The sequence below is a fragment of the Belonocnema kinseyi genome, chromosome 5 (assembly GCF_010883055.1).
Source record: "Belonocnema kinseyi isolate 2016_QV_RU_SX_M_011 chromosome 5, B_treatae_v1, whole genome shotgun sequence".
NCBI lineage: Eukaryota > Metazoa > Arthropoda > Insecta > Hymenoptera > Cynipidae > Belonocnema > Belonocnema kinseyi.
Genome location: NC_046661.1, coordinates 141,364,079 through 141,388,691, shown reverse-complemented (window position 1 = coordinate 141,388,691; position 24,613 = coordinate 141,364,079). Strand labels below are relative to the sequence as shown.

Here is a 24,613-nt window from a genome sequence, read left to right as displayed (position 1 = left end):
TTTCCACAAAAATGAAAATCTTTAAAAACTGAATTCGGAGATGCTATAAAATATCATAACGGACGTCCCCGGACTCTTTTTTGAGGGATAATAACAAAAAAATTTTCTTGTGCTAAATAAAAATTTTATGCATATGCATTATTTTGAGGTTAGGTCGTTTTTCATCTCTGCCTTTCCGATAATCTGGAAATTATTTATGAAATAAACTTTTTTGATTGCCTGCAAACAAGGTTAGTTCCGGGAGATTAGTTACTATGTTTATTTGTAAGTCCAAAGTTTTCGGCCAAAACTATTGTGTAGTTTGGAAGTAACGCTTGGGTGATTTGTAACACACATAAGCTCGAAATATACACGCACGTTGTTAACATCAAACATTTTTTGATAGAAAAACACAAAAAACGTGTGGGGACCCCCGTTAGCATGTTCGCTATCATTTTCCAGATTTTGAAGGCAAAATATTTCTTATCCTAGGAAAAAAGCCAGGGGAATTTAACACTGAAAAAATCGATACTATTTCCTAAGCGCTATGCAAATTAATCACATTTTGCTAAATTAAAACTTTTTTTAATTAGCTTACGAAAAAAGTGTATGGGGACGTCCGTTAGCATGTTCGCTATCATTTCCCAAATTTCTAAGATAAAATATTTATTATTCTAGAAAAAAAGCCGGGGAAATCTAAAACTGATAAAATCGATAATTTTCTAAGTATCACATGCCCTTAAACAGAAGTGAGTGGATTTTTGTTTCCTGGGTTACCACTGGATGTATGCAATTTTCCAATACTTTTTAATGCAAGCCTTCTTACCGGGCAGGTGGCAGCGGCAGAGCAGGTGAGCCAAAAAAGAAACGCAGCCGCTCTTCTTACTTGAACACTAAAAGTGGTCTCGAATGGAGTTTAAATGCTCCGGACGTAAAACATAGTATAACCTCTAATACAAACCATACTCCTTCGACGAAAGGGGCAGCTGCTGATGCATCTACACCTTTAGAAGCGTGGAGTTGTTTATTTACTAATGACATTTTGGATATAATACTTTTGCATACCAATGAACAAATTGAACGGGAGATTAATGATTGTAAAATGGCTAATATTGAATTGCAATCCACTCATCGAAAAACTGACCTACTCGAATTAAAGGCATTCATCGGGTTGCTTTACTATGCCGGCGCTCAAAAAGTTACTAAATTAAATTCTCAGGATAAATGGGGCCCTCATAGTTTTCCGTTATTCAAAGCAACGATGTGTCGCAATAGATTTTTATTTTTGCAAAGTTGTTTAAGATTTGACGATAAAGGGACACGTGCTGAAAGAAAAAAATACGATCGTTTTACTCACATTCGTGAAATATGGGAACTGTTTATAAAAAACTGTACAGATAATTATGAACCAGGTCAAAACTGTACTATTGATGAACAACTTTTTTCCTTTCGTGGACGGTGTATTTTTAAAGTGTATCTTCCAGCAAAACCCGATAAATATAGTATAAAAATTGTTTCTTTAAACGATTCTGTTACACATTACATGATCAATGCGATGCCTTGTGTTGGCACAGTTGCAAAAGAACCAACTGAAACTGTACCCGATTATTATGTTAGAAAATTAAGCGAATCTTTATATGGTAGCGGGCGAAATATTACATGTGATAACTGGTTCACGAGTGTTCCGATATGTGATAAATTAAAAAAAGATTATAATTTAACTTTAGTGGGAACTATAAAAAAAAGTAAACGTGAAATCCCAACTCAATTTAAGCAAGTGCCTAAAAATGGAAGTAATGTACAGTTTGCTTACGCTGATGGAAAAGTTTTAGTTTCTTTAAATCCAAAAAATAAAAAAATTGTATTACTTCTATCTTCACTTCATACCAACGGCCAGATCGATGCTGAAACAGGAATGCCCGAGATAGTTGTTTTTTATCATAAAAGCAAAGATGCTACTGACAGTTATGATAAAAAATGCCATCACTACTCTGTAACGATGCGAACTTTTCGATGGATATTGCGTATGTTCTTTGCTATGTTAGATCAAGCAGGTGTTAATTGTTTTATTTTGTACTCATTGAATTCTGATAATGCGGCTTTGAACAGACATGATTTTCTTGTACAGCTAAGTATGGAATTGATTAAACCTTATTTGCTTCAACGGCGTGCACGGCCATCTCTTCGGCGTAACATAACAACTTTAATAGGAGAATTTTTAGATAATAAGGAGATTCCAGAAGACCAAGACATTCGCTACTACATTGGTGAAAATAAGCTTGATAAGCCAAAGCGGTGTGGTCTTTGTCATGCTTCTTCAGATAGAAAAACTAATTACAAATGTTTAAAATGCGATCTACCAATGTGCAAAGAACACACCGCCAAGATTTGCGTTGTATGTAGCATTAACGAATAAACGAGTATTGTACATTCAATTATACTTCTAATTAAATATAAGGATATTTGTTGAATTTTTGAAACATTTTTTTTTTTAATAAAAACAACTTCTTAAATAAAATATCTTTTTTTTCCTGAAAACCCTAAACTACACGCAATTTTTTAAAATTTTTATTAATTTTATTTATAATCAGCATAATTCATGATAATAATTTATCGAAAAAGTCCATTATTGATATCAACAGAATTGCTTTTTCCGAAAAAATAGTCAACTTTTTAATTTTACCTCAATTTTAGAACTTTACAGAAAACTGCTATTTTCAATTTGCAAGAAATAAAGGTTTTAGACTGAACGATAAAACCCATAGTGCCTTCTTAAAGTTTAACTTTGCATTAATCACCTGTAGTCTCAAAATATAAATTTTTTATAAAAATACTACAAGCATTTAAAAAAAAGAGACTGTTTGAGAACAAAATTTTTGGTCGAGTTTCAAAAAAATATTCTTTACTTAATAATTCTATGAAAAACATGTTTTTCATTTTTACCAAAAAATTTCCTATCGTTTAAAAAAATATATTAAATGTCTTAAATTTAATCCCGAGATATAAGCTTTCAAAGTATGCCCGGGTATATATCGCCTATGTGTGTATCTTAAGTCACTTTTTGATGGTGTATATCTTAAGGGTTAAAAAATTGTTTATCTTCCAAATTGAATTGGTTAAAACTGGAATATCCGGATCATTCGGTACGAGATAAAAGTGATTATTTGCTTCATTATTGACCTAGCCTGAGTTGTTATTATTGTTATTATTGTGCACACTCATTAAAAAATATAGAATCTTCACTGTACTACATGTTCTTTGACTTCTTCTTATAAATTTCGCAGATGAAACTTACCTATTTAATTATTTATAAGCTTCGCCTATGCAACACAATACAAATGTCAGCCGTCCTGATTGGAGCGCCAACTGTCGGATTAGTTCATAAGCCCGAAGCTAAGAATATCGAAAAAGTGGGGCGATTCATGAATAATCAGAACGCGGATATCTCTGGCATGCGCAGTAGTGATTCCTGCATATTTTTGGGGTTAAATAACCTAAAACTACATAGGAATCACTACTGCGCATGCCAGAGATATCGGCGTTCTGGCACCACTGTCTCCACAGTGTCGATAAGTTTATTTTTCGGAAATTTTCAGTCGACCCTATTTTTCACCACAAGTGTATTTTGATATTAATTTTCATTTTGAAAAAACTATATAATTAAATAATAAAATCATCACACATTTTTAAAATGGATTTTTAAATTGAATTGAATAAGTTTTAGAAAATGAAGAATACTTACAAATACGCTTACAGTGAAAAATATATTTTTTCTAAGCTATTAAATAAATAGTGTTTTGTCAAACATTTTCCCTGCAAGAAATTAAGAATTACTTTTTTTTACCGGGATTATCGTTAATGAGTCTCCAGTTTTTGGAGACAGTTGTCATCCCTGTACGTTAGAAATCCTCTGCATATTATAGGTACAGTTGTGTCAATACTTCCCACTGTTTTTATTGGTTACGATTAAACCGAAACCAAGGTTGATGAAAAGCGCGCGATTTTTGAACCAAATTTAACAATAACTACAATTTTTAAGAATAAAATGAGGAAGAATATAACATAAAATATAAGCCAAGAAAGACTGTATGAGATATAAGCCAATAAAAATATTTATAAAAAATAAGAAAATAAACTATTGCATTTTGTGTTAGAAGTTACTTTTTTTTAGATGAAAATTCAGATATTTTCATTAAAATTAATCTTTTTGGTATAAAATTCATTTCGTTAGTTGAAAATTTAACTGTTTTGTTAAAAAATCATTTTTTAAGATATGTTTCATTTTTTGAATTGAAAATTTAACGTTTCCATTTTTGTAGAAAATTATTTATGTTCGTGGTGGAAAATTCGTAATTGTGGGGTGAAAGATTCATAATTTTGATTAAAAATGTATTTCTTTGGTTAAAAATTGATTTATTTGTTTGAAAATTCGTCTTGTTTATTTAAAAACATTTTTCTAGCTAATTGGTTATCTATTTCATGTTTTATTTAAAATTTTTATTTTAAAAATTCAACTATTTTTATGAAAATTTATATACATATTTAGTTGAAAACGCATCTTTTTTGATGAAACATTAATATTCTTGATTAAAAATGTTATTGCTTTAGTTTTTGTTTCGTTAAACACCGAACTATTTTGTAGAAAATTATGCGTTTGTTGGTTAAAAATAATTTCTGTAACTAATAATTGACATATTCAATTTTTGATTGAAAATTTATCTTTTTTCAGATGAAAATTCAACTATTTGGTTAAAAGTTCATGTATTTTGTATTTGGCTAAAAATTATTATTTTTTAAACTTAAAATACAACTATTCGATTTGTGGTTTAAAAATGATCTCTTTAATTAAAAATTTAACTGCAAATTCAACTATTAAGTTAAAAATTTACGTATTTTGTAGAAAAGTAATGTTTATGGTGGAAACTTAACCTTTTTGCTTGCAAATTCGTCTTTTATTGGTAGAAAATTAATCTTCTTAATCTATTCAGGTTTTGGTTTAAAAGTTATCTTTTTGAGATATAAAAGTTAGCCATTTGAATGCAAATGTATGTATTTTGTCAAAAGTTAATTTTTTTTTGTAGAAAATCAAATTTCGTTTTTAAAATTCATTTTTCTCGGTGGAAGATTAACCATTTTCGCTAAAAATTTCTTTCTGTGACTGAAAATGTATTTGTTTTGTTGAAAATTTGTCTTTTAGATACAAAAAAAATCTTCTTCGTTGAAAATTCATCTTTATGGTTAGAAATTCAACTATTTGTTTAAAAATTCAGTTCTTGGGGTAAAGATTTATAAATTTAATTTTTGGTAAAAAGTTTATCTTTTTCGTTAGAACTTTAACCAATTGTTACAAATTCATTTTCTGTTAGGCAAAGTTAAAAATTTTAGTTCAAATTCATCTTTTTTCTTGAAGATTGGGTTGAAAAATTTTTTTAATCTATATTTTAAAATTCGAAATTGAACTATTTCGTTGAAAAATCGACATTATCGGTTGAAAATTAATTTTTTTACTAAAGAAATTCACCATTTCACCTTTGGTTTAAAATATAAAATTTATCTTATATTTATTTGAAAATACGACTTTCTAGATAGAAAATTAATCTTTTTGGTTGAAGATTCTTCATTTTAATAGAAAATAATTTTTTTTCTTTGGAAATTAATTTTCTGAAATGAAAATATAAATATTCTATTTTTGGTTGAAAATTTAACTTTTTTACAATCTCATCATTTATGATTGAGAAACTATTAGAATTGTCGGAAATTTGACATTACACTTTTTCAACGGATCTCCACGTTTTGAGACCCCCTGAATCCGATAATCAGCTTTTCACGATGGCGCCTGTCTGTCTGTCCGTCCGTAAACACGATAATTCTCGAAAAAATAAACGAATTAAATTCATCTTTGGCACACTTTTTTCAGGTGTTAAAAGAAAGGACGAGTTCGTGAACCAGCCATTTTTGATTAAAATTCAAAAAGTGAGCGCATTTTGAAAATTTTTTAGACCACTTTTTTCTGAATTTGAAAATTCTATGTGCAGATATTTATAGTATTAAAAAGAACAAACAATTTATCCTAATGACTTTTTTTGGTAAAAAGAAAATTCTCAGAGTTATAGCGTTTACAAAATTTTTTTAATCAACCGAAAATCAGAATTTGAAGCCGAAAAACGTACGATATGAAAAAAAGTCAAGAGGAGAAAAACATTTTTTTTTGAAAGCTCTAAAAGATTATCATAAAAAATTTTTGGATTTTCTTTAAAAATCGAAAGTTCAAATTTTGATTGCACAAAAAATAATGGAAAATAAAAAATTCCATTTTGTGGACACACTATGTAGGATAAGAAAAAAGATGAATTAACAAAAATGGTTATCCCAAAAAAGATCTACAACTTCGTTAAGAATCACTTCTTGATAGGACGCGTACTTTTTGTTTTATTCGTGAAAAATAACGTTGGAAAAAATAAAATAAAAAAAATAAAATGTGTGGAAAAACGACGAAAGTTACGAGAAAAAAATCCAACAAAACCTGTTTACAAATGTCTGTTGGAAATAGAGCGCGCTGCGCGAGTATCACGATGAGAATGTGTACCTCAAAGCCTACAGAGCTTTGAGAAACTTAATCTTTGACTATACTAAATTAAGTAGATAATTCAGAATGTCAAGACGCATATAAATACTGCCATCTAAAAGAGATCTTTCTGATAAAGTTTTTTTCAAGCATTCCAAATGCAAAGAATAAATATTCAAGCGCGAAGCGCGAGGTAACCTATAATAGAGCGCGAATCGTTTTTGTTGGTAAAAAATATATTATTTTTGGTAGAAAACTCACATATTTAGTTTAAAGTAATTTTTATGAAGATTTACCATTTTAATTTAATGTTCAGGTTTTTGCTTGAAAACTTATCTAAATCTAATACTTTTCTTTGCTTTTACTAATTTTGTTTTGGTTCAAAATATAAATTCTCTTAATCAAGAATGTAACTATTCGATTTTTTGTTTGAAAGTTACCTATTTTAGTTAAAGATGCAGGTACTTTATTAAAACTTTGTATTTTTTGGTCAAATAAGTTTTGTTCTGGACATTTTTTCTTATTTCTAAACACCGCTCGAATAATAGATTTTTTTAGAAGAAGTTCCATAAAAAAAACTTTTTTATCCAAAAATAAAATGGTTCATTTCTATTTTGACAATAGTTATATTTTCTACTGGAATAGTTAAATTTTTAGTAGAAAAAATAATTTATTTTGAACAATTTTTCCAACCAGAGATAAACATTTGAATTAAAATTATGGAATATTCAACTAAAATGATAAATTTTTAAATGGAATACTGAAATTTTTGACCGAAATGAAGAATTTTTAAACAATAAGTTTAACTTTATAATAAAAAAAAATAATGTTGTATATCATTCATATATATTTCCATGGATGTAATGAACAAATCAAACTTTTGCGCCCTGCTGGACTAATTTTTCTAATTTTGGACTAATTTTTTCAATTTTTGGAGACAGTTTCCATCCTTGCACGTAAATCACGTACATGACGTACAGTACTTTCTCAACCCTGATATAGAACAGCGCCAAAATGAATACGTTCTCAGCCCTGCTGCTCATCTGCAGCCATTTTGTTTGTCATACCACGCACGCACCCTCGACTCCAAGCCAAGTAAACCCGTAATCGTCACTAACTAATTTGTTCTCATTGCTGCTGCTGCGTACAGTGTAGCACACCAAAAGGATCAAATTACTTTTCCCAAAGTTAAAATGTCTCACGGAGGAAGAAATGAGTGCAGAATTTACGTCGGAAATTTGCCACCCGACATCAGAACCAAGGACATCCAGGATCTCTTCTACAAGTTCGGAAAAGTAACGTTTGTTGACTTGAAAAATCGCAGGGGACCTCCATTCGCCTTCGTCGAATTCGACGACCCAAGGTTAGCTTCATTTTCATTCCATTTCACCAATTTCCCTGGCTTTCAAAGATAAATACCTCTTATTCTTTGGCTCCGATTCTTTCAAAGTCGAGGCATTTCCTGACTTTATCTACTTTTTTAGCTTACTAACCTTCGATTTAGGGAACGCTTTTTTACTCTAATTCGATCAAGCCTCATCGCGTGATGGTTGGCTTTCACTGTTTATTGATTGTCTTCAGTTTTGTTGAAAAATTTGCGTGACTGGTGATTTAAATTCATGAATTTTTTTACGGAGACGCGAATGGTGCTTTTAAATTCTGGCAATTTTAAATTTCTTTTTTTTTTGAAATTAATTAAACATTTATTGTTTAAATAAAAATGATCAATACTATTGTATGGTCGCTTTCAATTTTGGAATATTAAAAGAGCTTTTCAGTTTTTTACTGATTCCAAATCAAATGATAGGGTGTAATCAATATGCATGAGTCACGGTCTTCTCTTATCTAAGCATTCTCTTATCACTAAAGTACTCAATGCTTATGAGAACAAAAAATTTGTAAACTCTTAGAAATCTTGATTATATACCTGAATTTGAAGTTATTTTGATTATTCTGTTTAAAATTCAACTATTTTGGAAAATATTGCATGTTTTTGGGATAAAAATCACAATGGTTTGGTTGAAAATTATACGAATTTAATTGAAAGTTCATTTATTTCGTTGAAAGTGTATGTACTTTGTGAAAAATTCGTCGTGTTTGTGGAAAATTAATCCTTATGTTTGAAAATTCATCAATTCAGTTGAAATTTATTTTCTTCTTTAAAATTCAACAATTTGGATGAAAATTTGTCTTTTTGGTTGAAAATTTAACCACTAGATTCAGAATTCCTTTAAAAATTTAACTATTTGTTTGTAAATCGTGTTAATTTAAAAATTCGGAAGTTACTTCTGATTGCAGTATAACTCAAGTTTTTCATTTTTTTAAAAATAATTTTGGTCAATTTAGAATTTTTTATCTTTGTGGAAAATACGTCTTTTTTGCAGAAAATTAATCTTTATGATTGAAAATTCATCAATTCATTTTAAATTTATTTTCTTGTTTACAATTCAACAATTTCGATGAAAATTTGTCGTTTTTATTGGAAATTCAACTATTTTGTTAAAAATTAATTTCTATGGTTGAAAATTTAACCATTAGATTCAGAATTCCAATTAAATCATAATTCATTATTGAATTTTTTCTTTATTTGAAAATCTATTTAATTTGTGGAAAATACATCTTTTTTGTAAAAAAATTTATCTTTATGGTTGAGAAATCTCTTTTTGGTACAAAATTCAACTATTCTATTTGAAGATACATGGGTTTGGTTAATAATTTATCATTTTTTTTTTTTTTTTTTTTGTTGAAGATTCATTCTTTTATTTAAAAATTAATTTCTGTGGTTGAAAATTGAACTTTTTGTTTTGTTAAGAATTAGATTTTTAACAGAAAAATGAACCATTCTACTGTTTATTAAAATTTTTTTGTTTCTTGTTCAAATTTGAACTATTTGGTTGAAAATTGATATTTTTTATTTATAAATTAGACTAAAAATTTATCTACTTTGTGAAATAATCGCCTTTTTCCAGAAAATTAATCTTTCTGGTTGAAAAATCTTTTTTTTTTTGCATAAAATTCATAAATTTTAATATTCCATTTTTTTTTAAATTGATCTTTTCTAGTTCAAAATTCAAGAATTTGGTTAAAAATTGATATTTTTTAATTGAGAATTCAACTATTTTGGTGATACATTATTTTTTTTATTATAAAGTTAAACTTATTGTTTAAAAATTCTTCATTTCGGTCAAAAATTTCAGTATTCCATTTAAAAATTTATCATTTTAGTTGAATATTCAATAATTTTAGTTCAAAAGTTTATCTCTGGTTGGAAAAATTGTTCAAAATAAATTATTTTTTCTACTAAAAATTTAACTATTCCAGTAGAAAATGTAACTATTGTCAAAATAGAAATGATCCATTTTATTTTTGGATGAAAAAGTTTTTTTTATGGAACTTCTTCTAAAAAATTCTATTATTTTGTTCATTCAAGTGTTTTTTTTTCTACGTTGAAATTCAATCTTTGTTGTTTGAAAAAGCAATAAAATAACCTTTGTCGATAGAAAATTTAATAATTTGGTTAGAAATTCATCTGTTTAGGCCAAAGTTTAATTTTTTAGGTTTAACATTCGTTTATTTTACTACTTTTTTATTTAAAAAACAATTATTTGTCGAAACTTCAACTGTTTTTTTTTTGTTTTTTGAAGTTTAATCTTTTTTTTTCCAAAAATGCGATCGTTATAGATTGAAAAATAACCTTTATGGGTTAAAAAATTCAATACTTTGTTTAAAAATTCAACTATTTTGTTAATAATTCAACTTTTTTGCTTAACATTCGTCTGTTTAGGGAAAAAATTTCGTGGTTCGATTAGAAATTCACCTTTTTTAAAAAGAAATTTCACTTTCTTCTAAAAAAATCTATTATTTGTTTAAAAATCAACCTTTTTTTAAAGTTTAATCAATTTTGTTTGAAAATTCAAGAATTTGGTTGAAAATTTATATTCTTTGTTAAAAAATTCCATTTTCTTTTAAAAAATTTAATTATTGGTAGAAAATAAAACTGTTTTTTTTTTCTTGGTTGAAGTTTAATCTTTTTTGTTTGAAAATTCGATCGTTATAGGCTGAAAAATAACTAAAAAAAAAATTAATTTTTAACAAAAAATGAAAGTTACATTTTTTGTAAACAAAAAAAAAAGGAATTAATTACCATTTTTATTTGTTTTAATCTCGAAGTTTGGGAGAAAAAAAAAAACTTTTCAAGAAAATACATAAATTTTAACGACATATTTAAATTTTGAATTAAAAAAAAAATCAATTTTCAACAAAAAAAGAAGTAGTTACATTTTTCCTTTCGTAAAAAATGAATTAATTTTCATATTAATTTTTTTTTCATCTCGATGTTTAAAAAAAAAAGAAGAATTTTTAACAGTAAGATTAATTTTCAAACGAAAAGATTAATTTTCTACTGAAAAATACAATTTTTCAAGAAAACATATGAATTTTAACGAAATATTTAAATTTTGAACTAAAAAAAAAAAAATTAATTTTCAGCAAAAAATGAAATCGTTACATTTTTTGTAAAAAAAAAAAGAATAAATTTTCATTAAAATTTTCTTTCATCGAAATTTTGTACAAAAAAATGAATTTTCTACTTAAAAATACATATAAAATACTACTATAAAAATACCTTTATGGGTTAAAAATTTAATAATTTGTTTAAAAATTCAGCTATTTTGTTAAAAGTGTTTGATTAGAAATAAATTCCTCTTTCTTCTAAAAAAAATCTATTATTTGTTGAAAATTCAACTGTTTTTTTTTTTTTTTCTGGGTAAAAGTTTAATCATTTTTGTTTGAAAATTCAAGAATTTGGTTGAAAATTGATATTTTTTGTTAAAAAATTCCATTTACTTCTAAAAAATTAAATTATTTGGTTGTAATATTAAACTGTTTTCTTTCTTTTACATTTATTCGTTTTTGTTTTCATCTTTTTAGGTTTAAAATTCAAGAAATTGGTTAAAAATTCATCTCTTTTTGTTTAAAAAATTTTACTGTCTCCTAAAAAATGCAATTATTTTATTGATAATTCAGCCTTTTTTTGTTTGTTTGAAAATTCAATAATTTTGTTGAAAAATCATTGTTTTAGATTGAAAATACAACGATTTGGTTAGAAATTGAACTACTTTGTTTAAAGGTCATATTTTTAATCGATAATTCAACTTTATTTTGAACATTCGACTATTTGGACGGAATATTCTTTTTTTAAATATAAATAATAAATAAAGGTTGAAAAATAGCCTTTGTTGATAGAAAATACAATAATTTGGATAGAAATTCATCCGTTTAGTTCAAAATTTAATTTTTTAGGTTTAAAATTCGTCTGTTTGGGCAGAAAATTCCTCCTTCTGGATTGGAAATTTGACTTTTTTGGTTACAAAATTCCACTTTGTTATTTTAAAAACAATTATTTGTTAAAAATTTAACTGTTACTTTTTTGTTTGTTTATGTTTAATCGTTTTTATTTAAAAAATGCTTCATTAGGTTGAGAATTCAAGAATTTGTTTAAAAATTCTAATTTGTTCTAATAAATTCAATTATTTGTTGAAAATTCAACTGTTTTTTTTTCTTGGTTCAAGTTTAATATTTTTTTTGTGTAAAAATTCGATCATTATGTTGATAAATGATCTTTGTAGGTTGAATTTTGAATTTGTAGGTGAATTTTATAAATATTTAGAGGAAAAATTTGTCGAAATTCGATTTCAATAGTTTAGAAAAAAAAGTTAATATTCCATTTTCCATCCATTCAATTTCAAATTTTTTAAATTAAGAAAAAGAATAATTATTAATGATTTCAAATAATTTAAACGAAGTTGTGCACCGACAAACATTTTCTTACGATTTTTAGGGAAATTGAAAATAATTTTACATTTTGGAAAATAAAAGAATATTCAAAACGATTTAAAAATATTTCTAAAATTGTTAAAAGAGAATCTGGAAGATTTTAAGTATTTTTTTTTTTTAATTTGCAGCATTTGATACAAATTGAAGGAAAAATCGACTCATTTCAAAAGATATTTTGAAGTCCTAAACAAATTTTTAAAATAATTTTAAATGTCAATAAAGTTAAAACAACTTCTAGATTTCTCAAGATTTTGAAATAAAATTTTGAAGCTTTTCAAGTATGTTCAAACTATTTAAAATTAAAATAATTTAAGAATTGTTCTGTTTAAAAAAATTAATTTGTCCATTTTTATCGTTTCTAGCTTAAAATTGTTTAAAATAATATAATATAAAAAATGTAGAGTTCGTTGATTCCTTAATTTAAACAATTGACAATTATAACGTTGATTAAATTTTCACAATTTTTTTTTTCTGAATCTATTGATCTAATTTATATATAAAAGTAAAAAATTTTGCCGTTTGTCTAAATTTCATTTAAAATTGTTAAAATTGAAAAGTGTTAGTAGCTTCCATTTTATACGTGTTAATTATTGAGCATTCGAATACGACAATTTTCGATTAAAAAATATTTAAACTTCAATTTAAAAAGTTTAAAATTCAAGAGTTCCACTTTGAGTGCTTTAATTTATACCTACTTTATTTTTTATTTCTTCTGTTGGAAAATTGTTTAGCTTTAGAATTCGAATTTTTCAATTTTCTTGGTCCTGAAAAATGTTTGAGAATCGGGAAATGACTGGGAATATTTTTCTTGGATTAAAACGGCCGTCCAGCAACAAAAACGAACTTTTCGTTGTTGTTTTTCAGAGATGCAGAGGATGCCGTGCACGCGAGAGATGGCTATGATTACGATGGGTATCGTCTTCGAGTCGAGTTTCCGCGAGGAGGAGGTCCGAGCAACAATTTCCGAGGGGGTCGCGGAGGAGGCGACAGTGGCCGAGGAGGCGGCGGTCGAGGGGGTGACATGAACAATTCGCGAGGTCGAGGTCCACCGGCACGCCGTTCTCAATATCGGGTTCTCGTCACCGGACTGCCTCCTTCCGGAAGTTGGCAGGATCTCAAGGATCATATGCGAGAGGCTGGGGATGTTTGCTTCGCCGATGTTTACAAAGATGGCACTGGGGTCGTTGAATTTCTACGTTACGAGGACATGAAATACGCCGTGAAAAAGCTTGACGACTCTCGATTCCGCTCTCATGAGGTTAGTTGTTGTACTCTCATTGCTCATCTCTCTCTCTCCCTTTTTTTTTTCGCCACTCCCAATTTTCCATGATAATCTTTTTTAAATTAGTTAAAAATTTAAGAAAAATTTAATTCAGAATTCTTTTTAACAAATTATCCTTATATTGTTTCTTTTGTCTTTTTGTTATTATCAAATTACAATGAAGAAAGCTTTGTATAAAATAATCACCGACGTTTTTCGGCACATCGAGGCAAAGAAATTTTTTTTTTGAGCAGGCAGGAGCAGCATCGTGATTTCGTTGCTGTTCCAGTCTGCTCATTTTTTTTTTACTTTGCCTTGATATGCCGAAACGTTGATGAGTCTTTTTTGTTTTTATTGTAACTATAATTGAGCTTAAAATCCTTTTTAACGACCAATATTCAAGTCAATGTGTGCAGAATTACTGAAAATAAAACCAAAAATCCAGCTATCAAATTTGGACAACCGCCATCAAATGTTTCTATTGCTGTTTTGAAAAAAAAAAAAAACAAATTATCCTTCTATTTTCTTTTCTTCTTTTTTATTGTTGTTATTATCAAATCACAATAAAAAAAGACTTTGTATAAAATAATCACCGACGTTTTTCGGCACATCAAGGCAAAGAATTCTTTTTTTGAGCAGGTAGGAACAGCATCGTGATTTCGTTGCTGTTCCAGTCTGCTCATTTTTTTTTTCTTTGCCTTGATATGCCGAAACGTTGATGAGTCTTTTTTGTTTTTATTGTAACTATAATTGAGCTTAAAATCCTTTTTAACGACCAATAGTCAAGTCAATGTGTGCAGAATTAATGAAAATAAAACCAAGATTCCAACGATCAAATTTGGACAACCGCCATCAAATGTTTCTATTGCTGTTTTGAAAAAAAAACAAACAAATTATCCTTCTATTTTCTTTTCTTCTTTTTTATTGTTATTATCAAATCACAATAAAAAAAGACTTTGTATAAAATAATCACCGACGTTTTTCGGCACATCGAGGCAAAGAATTCTTTTTTTGAGCAGGCAGGAACAGCATCGTGATTTCGTTGCTGTTCCAGGCTGCTCATTAATCGTTTTTATTTTATGACAGGGAGTATAGGTAAAGAAATATTATTTCATTTGGAACAAAGAATTTTTGTCACGGAACGGAAATTTTTTAAAGAGTTTAATCAGTTTTTAGAGTAGAAGTAGTATTTCGAAGAGGAAATATTTCTGAAAATATCTTTTTAAAAATGTAACTATCAACTAGGAAAATTTAAATATTTTTCTGAAAATCCGAATTTTTGTTGTTGCTTACGAATGATATTTTGAACGGAAAATTCAACCATTCTTATTTTGGTTGAAATTTTATCCTTTTTTAATGAAAATTCAACAATTTGGTTGAAAATTAATATTTCTCATTTAAAATTTAAACTAGTGCTTTAAAAATGTATCGATCTTGTGGAAAATACATCTGTTTTTTGTAGAAAATTAATCTTTATAATTGAAAATTAATCATTTTGGTATAAAAATTCAACTATTTCGGTTAAGATTAATTATTTTAGCGAAAAATTTAACTGTTTCATTTTAGGTGAAAAGTTGATTTTTTGTAGTTAAAAATTCAACAATTTGGATTTAGATTTTTCTTTTTAAATTGAAAATTAATTTATTTCGTTAAAAATTCAAGTTTAAAAAAAATAAATTTTTTGTTGAAAACGAATCTTTTTTTAGTTAAAAATTCAACTTTGAATGAAAATTTATATTTTTTAGTTTAAAATTCAACTTGTTTGAAAATTCAAGTATTAGAGTGAAATAATTCTCATTTTAGTTGAAAATTCGTTCTTTAGGTTAGAAATAAATTTACATTGCTGAAAAAAAATCTTGTTAAAAATAAATTTAAATTAGTGAAGATACATAATTTTAGTTGAAAATTAATTTCTTTAGTTGAAAAATGAGCTATTTTTCTGAAAATTAGTTTTAAGAATTAAATTTTTAAAGGAAAATTTAATTATGATTATTAATTCAAAATTTAACAATTTGAATGTAAATTTGTCTTGTTTTAATTGAAAATTCTAGTATTTTGTTAGAAAAAAGTCTTTTTTTTTGTCGAAAATCCACTTTTTTTTTGTAGAAAATGATTTTTTTTCGTGGAAAAATAATCTCATTCTTTATAATTTCTTCTTTTGAAATAAATTTACTTGGTTGAAAATATACTCTTTTGTTGAAATTTAATTTTTTTTCAGTGAAGATTCATTATTTTAATTAAAAATTAATTTCTTTGATTGAAAAATGAGCTTTTTTTGGCTTGAAGGTTCAATTTTTTACTGAAAATTTAATTATTCCATTTTTGGTTGAAAAATTACCTGTTTTAGTTAAAAATTTATGTTTTGGTTGAACATTGATTTTTTTAAACTTAAAACTTAAATGCGTTTTGATTGTCAATTTATATTTAAATTATTTCTTTTTTTTTTACAAAAAATGTAACTTTCATTTTTTGTCGAAAATTCATTTTTTTATTGGTTCAAAATATAAATATTTCGGTAAACTTCATGTATTTTCTTGAAAAATTGTATTTTTCAGTTGAAAATTTATCTTATTTTTAAAAATGCATCTCTTTGTTTAAAACTTAAAAATAAAAAAAATTAAGATGATAATTATTCATTTAAATTTATGTATTTTGCTAAAAAAATTGTATTTTTGAGTAGAAAATTCATCTTTTTATACAAAATTTCGGTGAAAGAAAATTTGAATGAAAATTTATTCTTTTTTTTTTTTTACAAAAAATGTAACGATTTCATTTTTTGCTGAAAATTAATTCTTTTTTTTTTTTTTAGTTCAAAATTTTAATATTTCGTTAAAATTCATATGTTTTCTTGAAAAATTGTATTTTTCAGTAGAAAATTAATCTTTTCGTTTAAAAATTAATCTTACTGTCAAAAATTCATCTTTTTTTTTTTAAAACATCGAGATGAAAAAAAAATTAATATGAAAATTAATTCATTTTTTACGAAAAGAAAAATGTAACTACTTCTTTTTTTTATTGAAAATTGATTTTTTTTTAATTCAAAATTTAAATATGTCGTTAAAATTTATGTATTTTCTTGAAAAGTTTATTTTTTTTTCTCCCAAACTTCGAGATTAAAACAAATAAAAATGGTAATTAATTCCTTTTTTTTGTTTACAAAAAATGTAACTTTCATTTTTTGTTAAAAATTAATTCCTTTTTTTTTAGTTCTAAATTTTAATATTTCGTTAAAATTCATGTATTTTTCAGTAGAAAATTAATCTTATTGTTAAAAATTCATCTTTTTGTTTAAAACTTCGAGATGAAAAAAAGTCAAGATGAAAATTAATTCTTTTTTGTTTTACAAAAAAAAAAAATGAAAAAATGAAAATTTTCCATGAAATATGAAATATATTTATTTATAATTAGATTTATTTGTGAATTATATATAAAAAAAATAGTTGAGAAAGAATTTGATGGGCAATTTTGTATATTTAGATTAGAATTTCGAAGAGATTTGTCGAGGCCGATTTTTAAAAATAATTGCCTTAATTTCTTATGTTTTATGGTTAAAAATTAGACAATTTTGTTTTGAAAAATCATCTACCTTGTTAAAAATGCAATATTTTTACTTGAAAAAATTAGAAATTTGTAGCGCTTTCAATTAAATCTAATCTAGTACCAATATTAATTTTACCTAAATATTTATTGAATTTTAATTATAAGAAAAAATATGTTTGAATTATTGTTCCAAGTCATAAACATTCGGAACAAAATCATGAAATGATTAGTTATGTTTTTAGTATTATTTAATTAATTTAAAAAAATTAATTACAAGCGGAGCTAGAGACCTTTTTTACAATCTTAAGGCATAAAATTTGAAATACAAAGTTCTAAAAATTATTTTATTTGAAAATAAAAAAATTTGCACTAATTTGTATCCACGAGAGAACGATTGGGCATCGACGCCCGTTGAAATTTCTCAAATATTATATTTTTTTGGGCCACCTTAGTAGACACCCCTGGCAGCAAGGAGTGTTTCAGAGAATAACAGTCATCACAGAGTGTCACCTTTTGTCACCTATTTTCAATTTTGTCACCTATTTTAGGAATTTTGTCACCTTTTTCTCTTATTTTGGGTTTTTTAAAAATATTTTGTTACCTTTTTTCAGTTGAAAAAAGAAAATTTTATTCACAATTTCAACTTGCACACCAAATACAGATTTTATTACACTTTCCTAATCGACGAATCTTTAATCAAAAGATCGAATTTTTAAACATAAAAGATTAAACTTCAAACAGGAAGTCTTGCATTTTCAAAAATAATCTTAAATTCTTATTTTGAAAAGATGAATATTTTACAAGCGAGTTTAATTTTGAAGGAAGGAAGACGAATTTTCAACTAAAAAATTTGACTTTCAACAAATGAAGATTTTTAGACCAAAAGGATTGATTTTCTATCGAAAAATATAAGTGTTTAATAAATCAATTAAAATTTCGATAAAAAAGATTGCTTTTTAAGAAAATAGTTGAACTTAGATAAATTATAAAATAAAAATAATTTGTTTTTAATCAAAAAGGATCAATTTTCAACCAAATAGTAGAATTTTTAGCCAAAAGGTGATATTTTTTTAAACAAATAGTTGAATTTTTCACACAAAAAGACGATTTTTTAAGTAAAAGAGAATTTTCAATCCAAAAAGAATGAAAAGAGTTGAATTCAGTTTAAGTCTGAAAAAGAAATATAATACTTTTTTTGTTTTTGTTTTTGATATAAAGAACTATCTTACAATCAAAATAGATTTTTAGAACCAAGAGGTTAATTTTAAACAAAAAAGGTGACTTTAAGAACCTAGTTCAATTTTCAATATAATAAATAAAATTTCAACCAATTTATAGAATTTTCAACTAAACGCCAAAAATATAATAGTAGACTTTTCAATAAAAGTTTTTAACTCTCAAATATAAATGTTGAATTTTTAACAACAACAAAAAAACGAATTTTCTACCATAAGATAAATTTTCAACAAAAAAATAGGAATTTTCTACAAAAGTATAAATTTTCGACCAAAAACGATGACTTTTTCAAAAAAGTCGTTGAGTTTTCACAAAAATTATGTTTTTCAAGTAAAAGATATTATTTCTTTAACAAAAATACAATAATAGACTTTTCAAATAAAAATAATTGGTTTTCAAACAAAAAAGATGAATATTCAACCAAAAATATCAATTTTCTATCAAATAATATAATTTTTTGTCCAAAAACGATTACTTTTTAACAAAATACTTAAATTTTAAATAAAATAGTTCAATCTTTAAATAGTAGAATTTTTAACCAAAAAGTCGAGCTTTTAACCAAAAAAAAATGATTAATTAAAAATTACACTCCTTAGTTGAAAGAATTTTTTTTTATTTAATCTTTTTTCGATAAAGATTCATAATTTTAGTTGAAAGTTGGTTTTTTTTGTTAAAAAATTAAATTAAAAATTCTTTTTGTTATGAAAAAGTTTTTTTGAACTACAAATTCAAATATTTTGTTGAAAAAGTTTTAAGTTAACTTTTTTGTTATTTCATGTTCTTGTTTTTAAAATTCAATTGTTTTATAGAAAATTAGGCTTTTTGACTTGAAAATTCAGCAAATTGGTGTAAAATTATTTGGTTGAAAAATTTTGTTTTTTTGTTGTTAAAAATTCGTCTTTTTTTGGTAGAAAATCAAATTTTTTGGTCAAATCTAACTGTTTTTTATTTTTAATCAAAATTTGTTTGTGGAAATATCTAGTATAACATTTTTTGATAAACATTAATCTTTTTTGTTGAAAATTCAAGATATTGCTCAACATTAGTTTTTATTCTTGACTGAAACATTTTTCTTGATAGAAAATTTATTTTTTGGTAGAAATTTCATTTCTTTTTGGTATAAATTTGGTGTAATTTTTAAAATTTGGTATAAAATTAAACTTTTTTGTAGAAAATTCGTTTTTATTCTTATTGTTTTATGGTTTAAAAATGCAGACTATTCATCTCTTTTGCTTGAAAATTCAACAATTTGGTATCGGATTCAACTATGTGGTAAACAATTAAATGGTTTTGTATAAAAATAGTTTTTTTTTTCAATTGAAAATTCGTCTTTTTTTGTAGAAAATCAAATTTTTTTTGGTCAAAATCAAGTCATGTCGAAAATATATACATTTTGGTCAAATCTAACTGTTTTTTTATTTTTAATCAAAATTTTGTTGTGGAAATATCTATTATAACATTTTGTGATAAACATTTTTAAAAAATTCAAGAATTTGCTTAACATTATTTTTCATTCTTGACTGAAAAATTTTTTCTTGGTAGAAATTTCATCTCTTTTTGGTAGAAATTTGGTGTAAATTTTTAAATTTAGTATAAAATAAAACTTTTTTGTAGAAAATTCGTTTTTATTCTTATTGTTTTATGGTTTAAAATTTGTCCATCACCTATTTTAGAAAAAAATGTCACCTATTCATCTTTTTTTACATTCTTATCATTTATTATTGAGAAAGTATTAGAATTGTCGGAAATTTGACATCAGAGGTAACCTATTATCGAGCGCGAAGCGCGAGATTCAACCATTGCGCGCCCTAAGCGCGCTCAATCTTGCGAGAGAAGCGAGCCGCGTAATTTAATAGTGTTGTCTGCTCCAAAATTGACGAGCGTTCCAAACCGCCTTTTTCAATTTTCAGCTCTCAAATCACTCAAATAGTCACAAAAAACTTAACCACAGCACCTTCTTTAATGTTATTTAAATAATACTCTAACAAACACTGTCTCATATCGGTTTTTTTTTTAACAAAAATGAATTTTTTCGCTAAGTGCGTTTTTCTAACGTAGCATACACATTGGGTGAAATGTACCCGAGCCTGATTTACGATGCTCACTGGTACGCTTCTGAAGAGGTACGTGGCTGGCTCGAACGGACTCAGAAGAGGGCGCTTCGAAATGGCGCGCAGTCAAAAAAACACACCTGGGTGATTTTTACCCACTGTGTATCTTATGGGTGAAAATTTACCAAGGTTTGATTGTTTATATCAAATGAGCCATTATAAATAAAATAAAATTTGAGGGCTTACTCTAAACTTTAAATGTTACCGTTTTGATTTTTAAACAAATTTTTATTTGTAAGTCTTTTTTTGTATTGATAAACTTTAAAGTATTATTCGTTTAGAAAAAATTCTAGTAAGTTTGAGAGAAATTTACAATTTTAAAAAGATTGAAACATAATTTAAAAATTGAAAATATTTTAAAAAATTATCAGAACAAAATATGGATTTTTGAATATTTCAAAAGTAAAATATTAAAGTTTTTAAGGGATTTTGAAAAGTTTAAACATATTATGAATGTTCTTCTAAAGATGCCTGGGAAAATTATAAATGACTTTTTATTTTCAAAAATTAATTTAAACAGAATATTAAAAAAGATTTTAAAAGACATCCAAAATTGTCAAAAAATATTTTGGAACATTTTAAGTGATTTTTTTTCAGGTTTTAATAATAAAAATAATAAAAATGTAGATCAAAATTTAGATTGAAAAATTGAAAATCCTAAATGACTTTTTATTTTCAAAAATTAATTTAAACAGAATATTAAAAAAGATTTTAAAAGACATCCAAAATTGTCAAAAAATATTTTGGAACATTTTAAGTGATTTTTTTTCAGGTTTTAATAATAAAAATAATAAAAATGTAGAACAAAATTTAGATTTTTTAACATTTTGAAATAAAATTTTTAATTTGTTTAAGGTTTTTGAGAGATTTCAAAAGATACGAACATTTTCTTAAGATATCTGGAAAAGTTTTTTATGATTTTTTATTAGGTAATAATTTTAAGAGAATATATTTAACATAAATTAAATTTGTTTTTGATGTATGAATAACAATTGAATAATTATTATTTTCTAAAAACTTCAAATTAAAACAATTTTATATCTAATTTAAAAAGTCTTGTGTTAAAGAATTTAATCTTTGAAATTTTAATGTATTTAATTGAAAATTACTTAAAAAGATTTGATTTTGCGCGAAGCGCGAGTTAACCTATTATCGAGCGCGAACTGCGATATTCAACCGTCGCGCGCCCTAGGCGCGCTCAGCACGCGATGAGAATGTGACCGCGCAGCGGGCAGATTTTTTTTGTATTAATAAACGTTAAACTATTATTCGTTTAGAAAAAATTCTTGTAAGTTTAAGAGAAATTTATAATTTTAAAAAGATTGAAACATAATTTAAAACTTGAAAATATTTCAAAAAATTATCAGAACAAAATATGGATTTTTGAAGATTTTAAAAGTAAAATATTAAAGTTTTTAAGGGTTTTGAAAAGTTTAAACATATTATGAAAGTTCTTCTAAAGATGTCTGGGAAAATTATTAAAAAAGATTTTAAAAGATATCCATGATTGTCAAAAAATATTTTGGAACATTTTAAGTGATTTTTTCCAGGATTTAATAATAAAAATAATAAAAATGTAGAACAAAATTTAGATTTTTTAACATTTTGAAATAAAATTTTTAATTTGTTTAAGGTTTTTGATAGATTTCAAAAGATTTCTAAAAAAGTTTTTTATGATTTTTTATTAGGTAATAATTTTAAGAGAATATATTTAAAATAATTAAAAATTTTTTTGATGTATGAATAACAATTGAATAATTATTATTTTCTAAGAGATTAAAATGAAAATAATTTTACATCTAATTTAAAAAGTGTTGTGTCAAGGAATTTAATCTTTGAAATTTTAATGTATCTAATTGAAAATTGCTTAAGGCATGTGATACTTAGAAAATTGTCGATTTTACCAGTTTTAGGTTCCCCCGCCTTTTTTTCTAGAATAATAAATATTTTGTCTTAAAAATTTGAGAAATGATAGCGAACATGCTAACAGCCGTCCCCACACACTTTTTTGTATGTTAATTCAAAAAAGTTTTAATTTAGCAAAATGTGATTAATTTGCATAGCGCTTAGGAAATAGCATCGATTTTTTCAGTGTTAGATTCCCCCGGCTTTTTTCCAAGGATAAGAAATATTTTGCCTTCAAAATCTGGAAAATGATAGCGAACATGCTAACGGACGTACCCACACACTTTTTTGTGTTTTTTTATCAAAAAATTGTTGATATTGCTAACAACGTGCGTGTATATTTCGAGGTTATGTGTGTTACAATTCACCCGAGCGTTACTTCCAAACTAGACAATATTTTTGGCCGAATTTTTTTTGGACTTGCAAATAAACATAGTAACTAATCTCCCGGAACTAGCCTTGTTTGCAGGCAATCAAAAAAGTTTATTTCATAAATAATTTACAGATTATGGTAAAGGCCGAGATGAAAGACGACGTAACCTCAAAGTAATGCATATGCATAAAATTTTTATTTAGCACAATAATTTTTTTTTGTTATTATCCCGCAAAAAAGAGTCCGGGGACGTTTTTTATGATATTTTATAGCATCTCCGAATTCAGTTTTTAAAAATTTTCATTTTTGTGGAGAAGACGGGGAAACTGTAAGTATCACATGCCCTTAAGGGCATGTGACACAGCTAAATACCTATATTACCGACCTCACTTTATCAGTTCACTGAATCTTTTTTTGAACCTAAGAACTTTTTTTGTAAATAAAATATCGAGCTGAAACTTTGGAAAAATCAAGTACGTTTAGGTACTGCATTTTGGTAGGAACTTCACTGAAAATTATTTTATCTTTTTTCTGAACCTCAACATTTTTTGAACGTTCGAACTTTTTTTATACTTAAAATATCGGTCTCAACCTTTGAGAAATGCAAGAGCCGAAAGAAAACTAAGTTTAAGTACAAATTTTAATAATAAAAGATGTAAAAAAAATATATTTCAACTATCAATTCCATTGGCCTCAGCCGGTAACGTTGTACATGAAAATACGAACCCTGGCGACCACTAGACGAGGCTCTAGAAGATTCGTATTTTCGTGTACAACGTTACCGGCTGATGCCGATGGAATTGATAGTTGAAATATATTTTTTTACATCTTTTATTATTAAGCTTTGTACTTAAACGTAGTTTTTTTTTCACTCTTGCATTTTTCAATGTTTGAGACCGATATTTTATGTATAAAAAAAGTTGGAACGTTCAAAAAATGTCGAGGTTCAGAAAAAAGATGAAATAATTTTCAGTGAAGTTCCTACCAAAATGCAGTACCTAAACGTACTTTATTTTACTCTAATACATTTTCCAAAGTTTCAGCTTGATATTTTATTCACAAAAAAAAAGTTTTTAGGTTCAAAAAAACATTCAGTGAACTGAAAAAGTGAGGTCGGTAATATAGGTATTTAGCTATGTCACATGCCCGTAATTTCCAACCTAAAAGATGAATTTCCAACTGAAATGATAAATATTTAACTGTATTACTTGAATTTTCAATTGAAAAGAAGAATGTTAAAACAGGAAGATTAGCTTGAAAAAAGATCATTATCTATTTAAAAATCGATTTAAAAAAAAACATTCAGTGAACTGAAAAAGTGAGGTCGGTAATATAGGTATTTAGCTGTGTCACATGCCCTTAAAAAGACTTGATTTTGCGCGAAGCGCGAGGTACCCTATTATCGAGCGTGAAGTGCGAGATTCAACCGTCGCGCGCCCTAGGCGCGCTCAAACTCGCGAGCGAAGAGAATGTGTCCACGAAGCGGGAAGATTTTTTTTTTTTTTTTTGACGACAATAGGTACTGTTGTGATGACTGGAATAAGGGACAGGTGTCTGTAAGATTTTGATATTATAGAAATCCAAAAAAAGTGTTTTTTTTTTTTTTTTCTGTTTTCTTCTTCAGGGAGAGGTGGCGTATATTCGTGTGAAGGAGGATCACGGACCGGGCGAGCGGGGTCGCAGCGAAGACCGGGAACGCGGAAGAACCCGTTCTCGAAGCTACAGTCCACGACGTCGCGGCTCACCGACTTATTCGCCATTGCGACGACACTCGCGAACACGTTCACGATCCAGGTCTCGTTCTTACG

At 26.3% G+C, this 24,613-nt stretch overlaps 2 protein-coding genes across 3 annotated transcripts in view; both read left to right on the top strand.

Moving 5' to 3' along the window:
* The window catches only part of LOC117172734 (piggyBac transposable element-derived protein 4-like), a 9,759-nt gene extending 7,282 nt beyond the window's left edge, over nt 1–2,477 (top strand). For both annotated transcript variants that reach the window (XM_033360904.1, XM_033360905.1), the window contains exon 3: nt 813–2,477. In XM_033360904.1, coding sequence (XP_033216795.1) covers nt 813–2,395 — 1,583 coding nt within the window. In that variant the 3' untranslated portion in view covers nt 2,396–2,477. The remainder of the gene's footprint in view (nt 1–812) is intronic.
* Nucleotides 2,478–7,599: 5,122 nt separating this feature from the next.
* On the top strand, nt 7,600–24,612 carry LOC117173927 (serine/arginine-rich splicing factor 1B; the record flags this gene model as incomplete). The annotated part of the gene is made up of 3 exons (XM_033362575.1): nt 7,600–7,907; nt 13,244–13,637; nt 24,430–24,612. Coding segments are annotated over exons 1-3 (747 nt in total), but the record flags the coding sequence as incomplete, so codon positions are not given.
* Nucleotide 24,613: the final 1 nt, after the last annotated feature.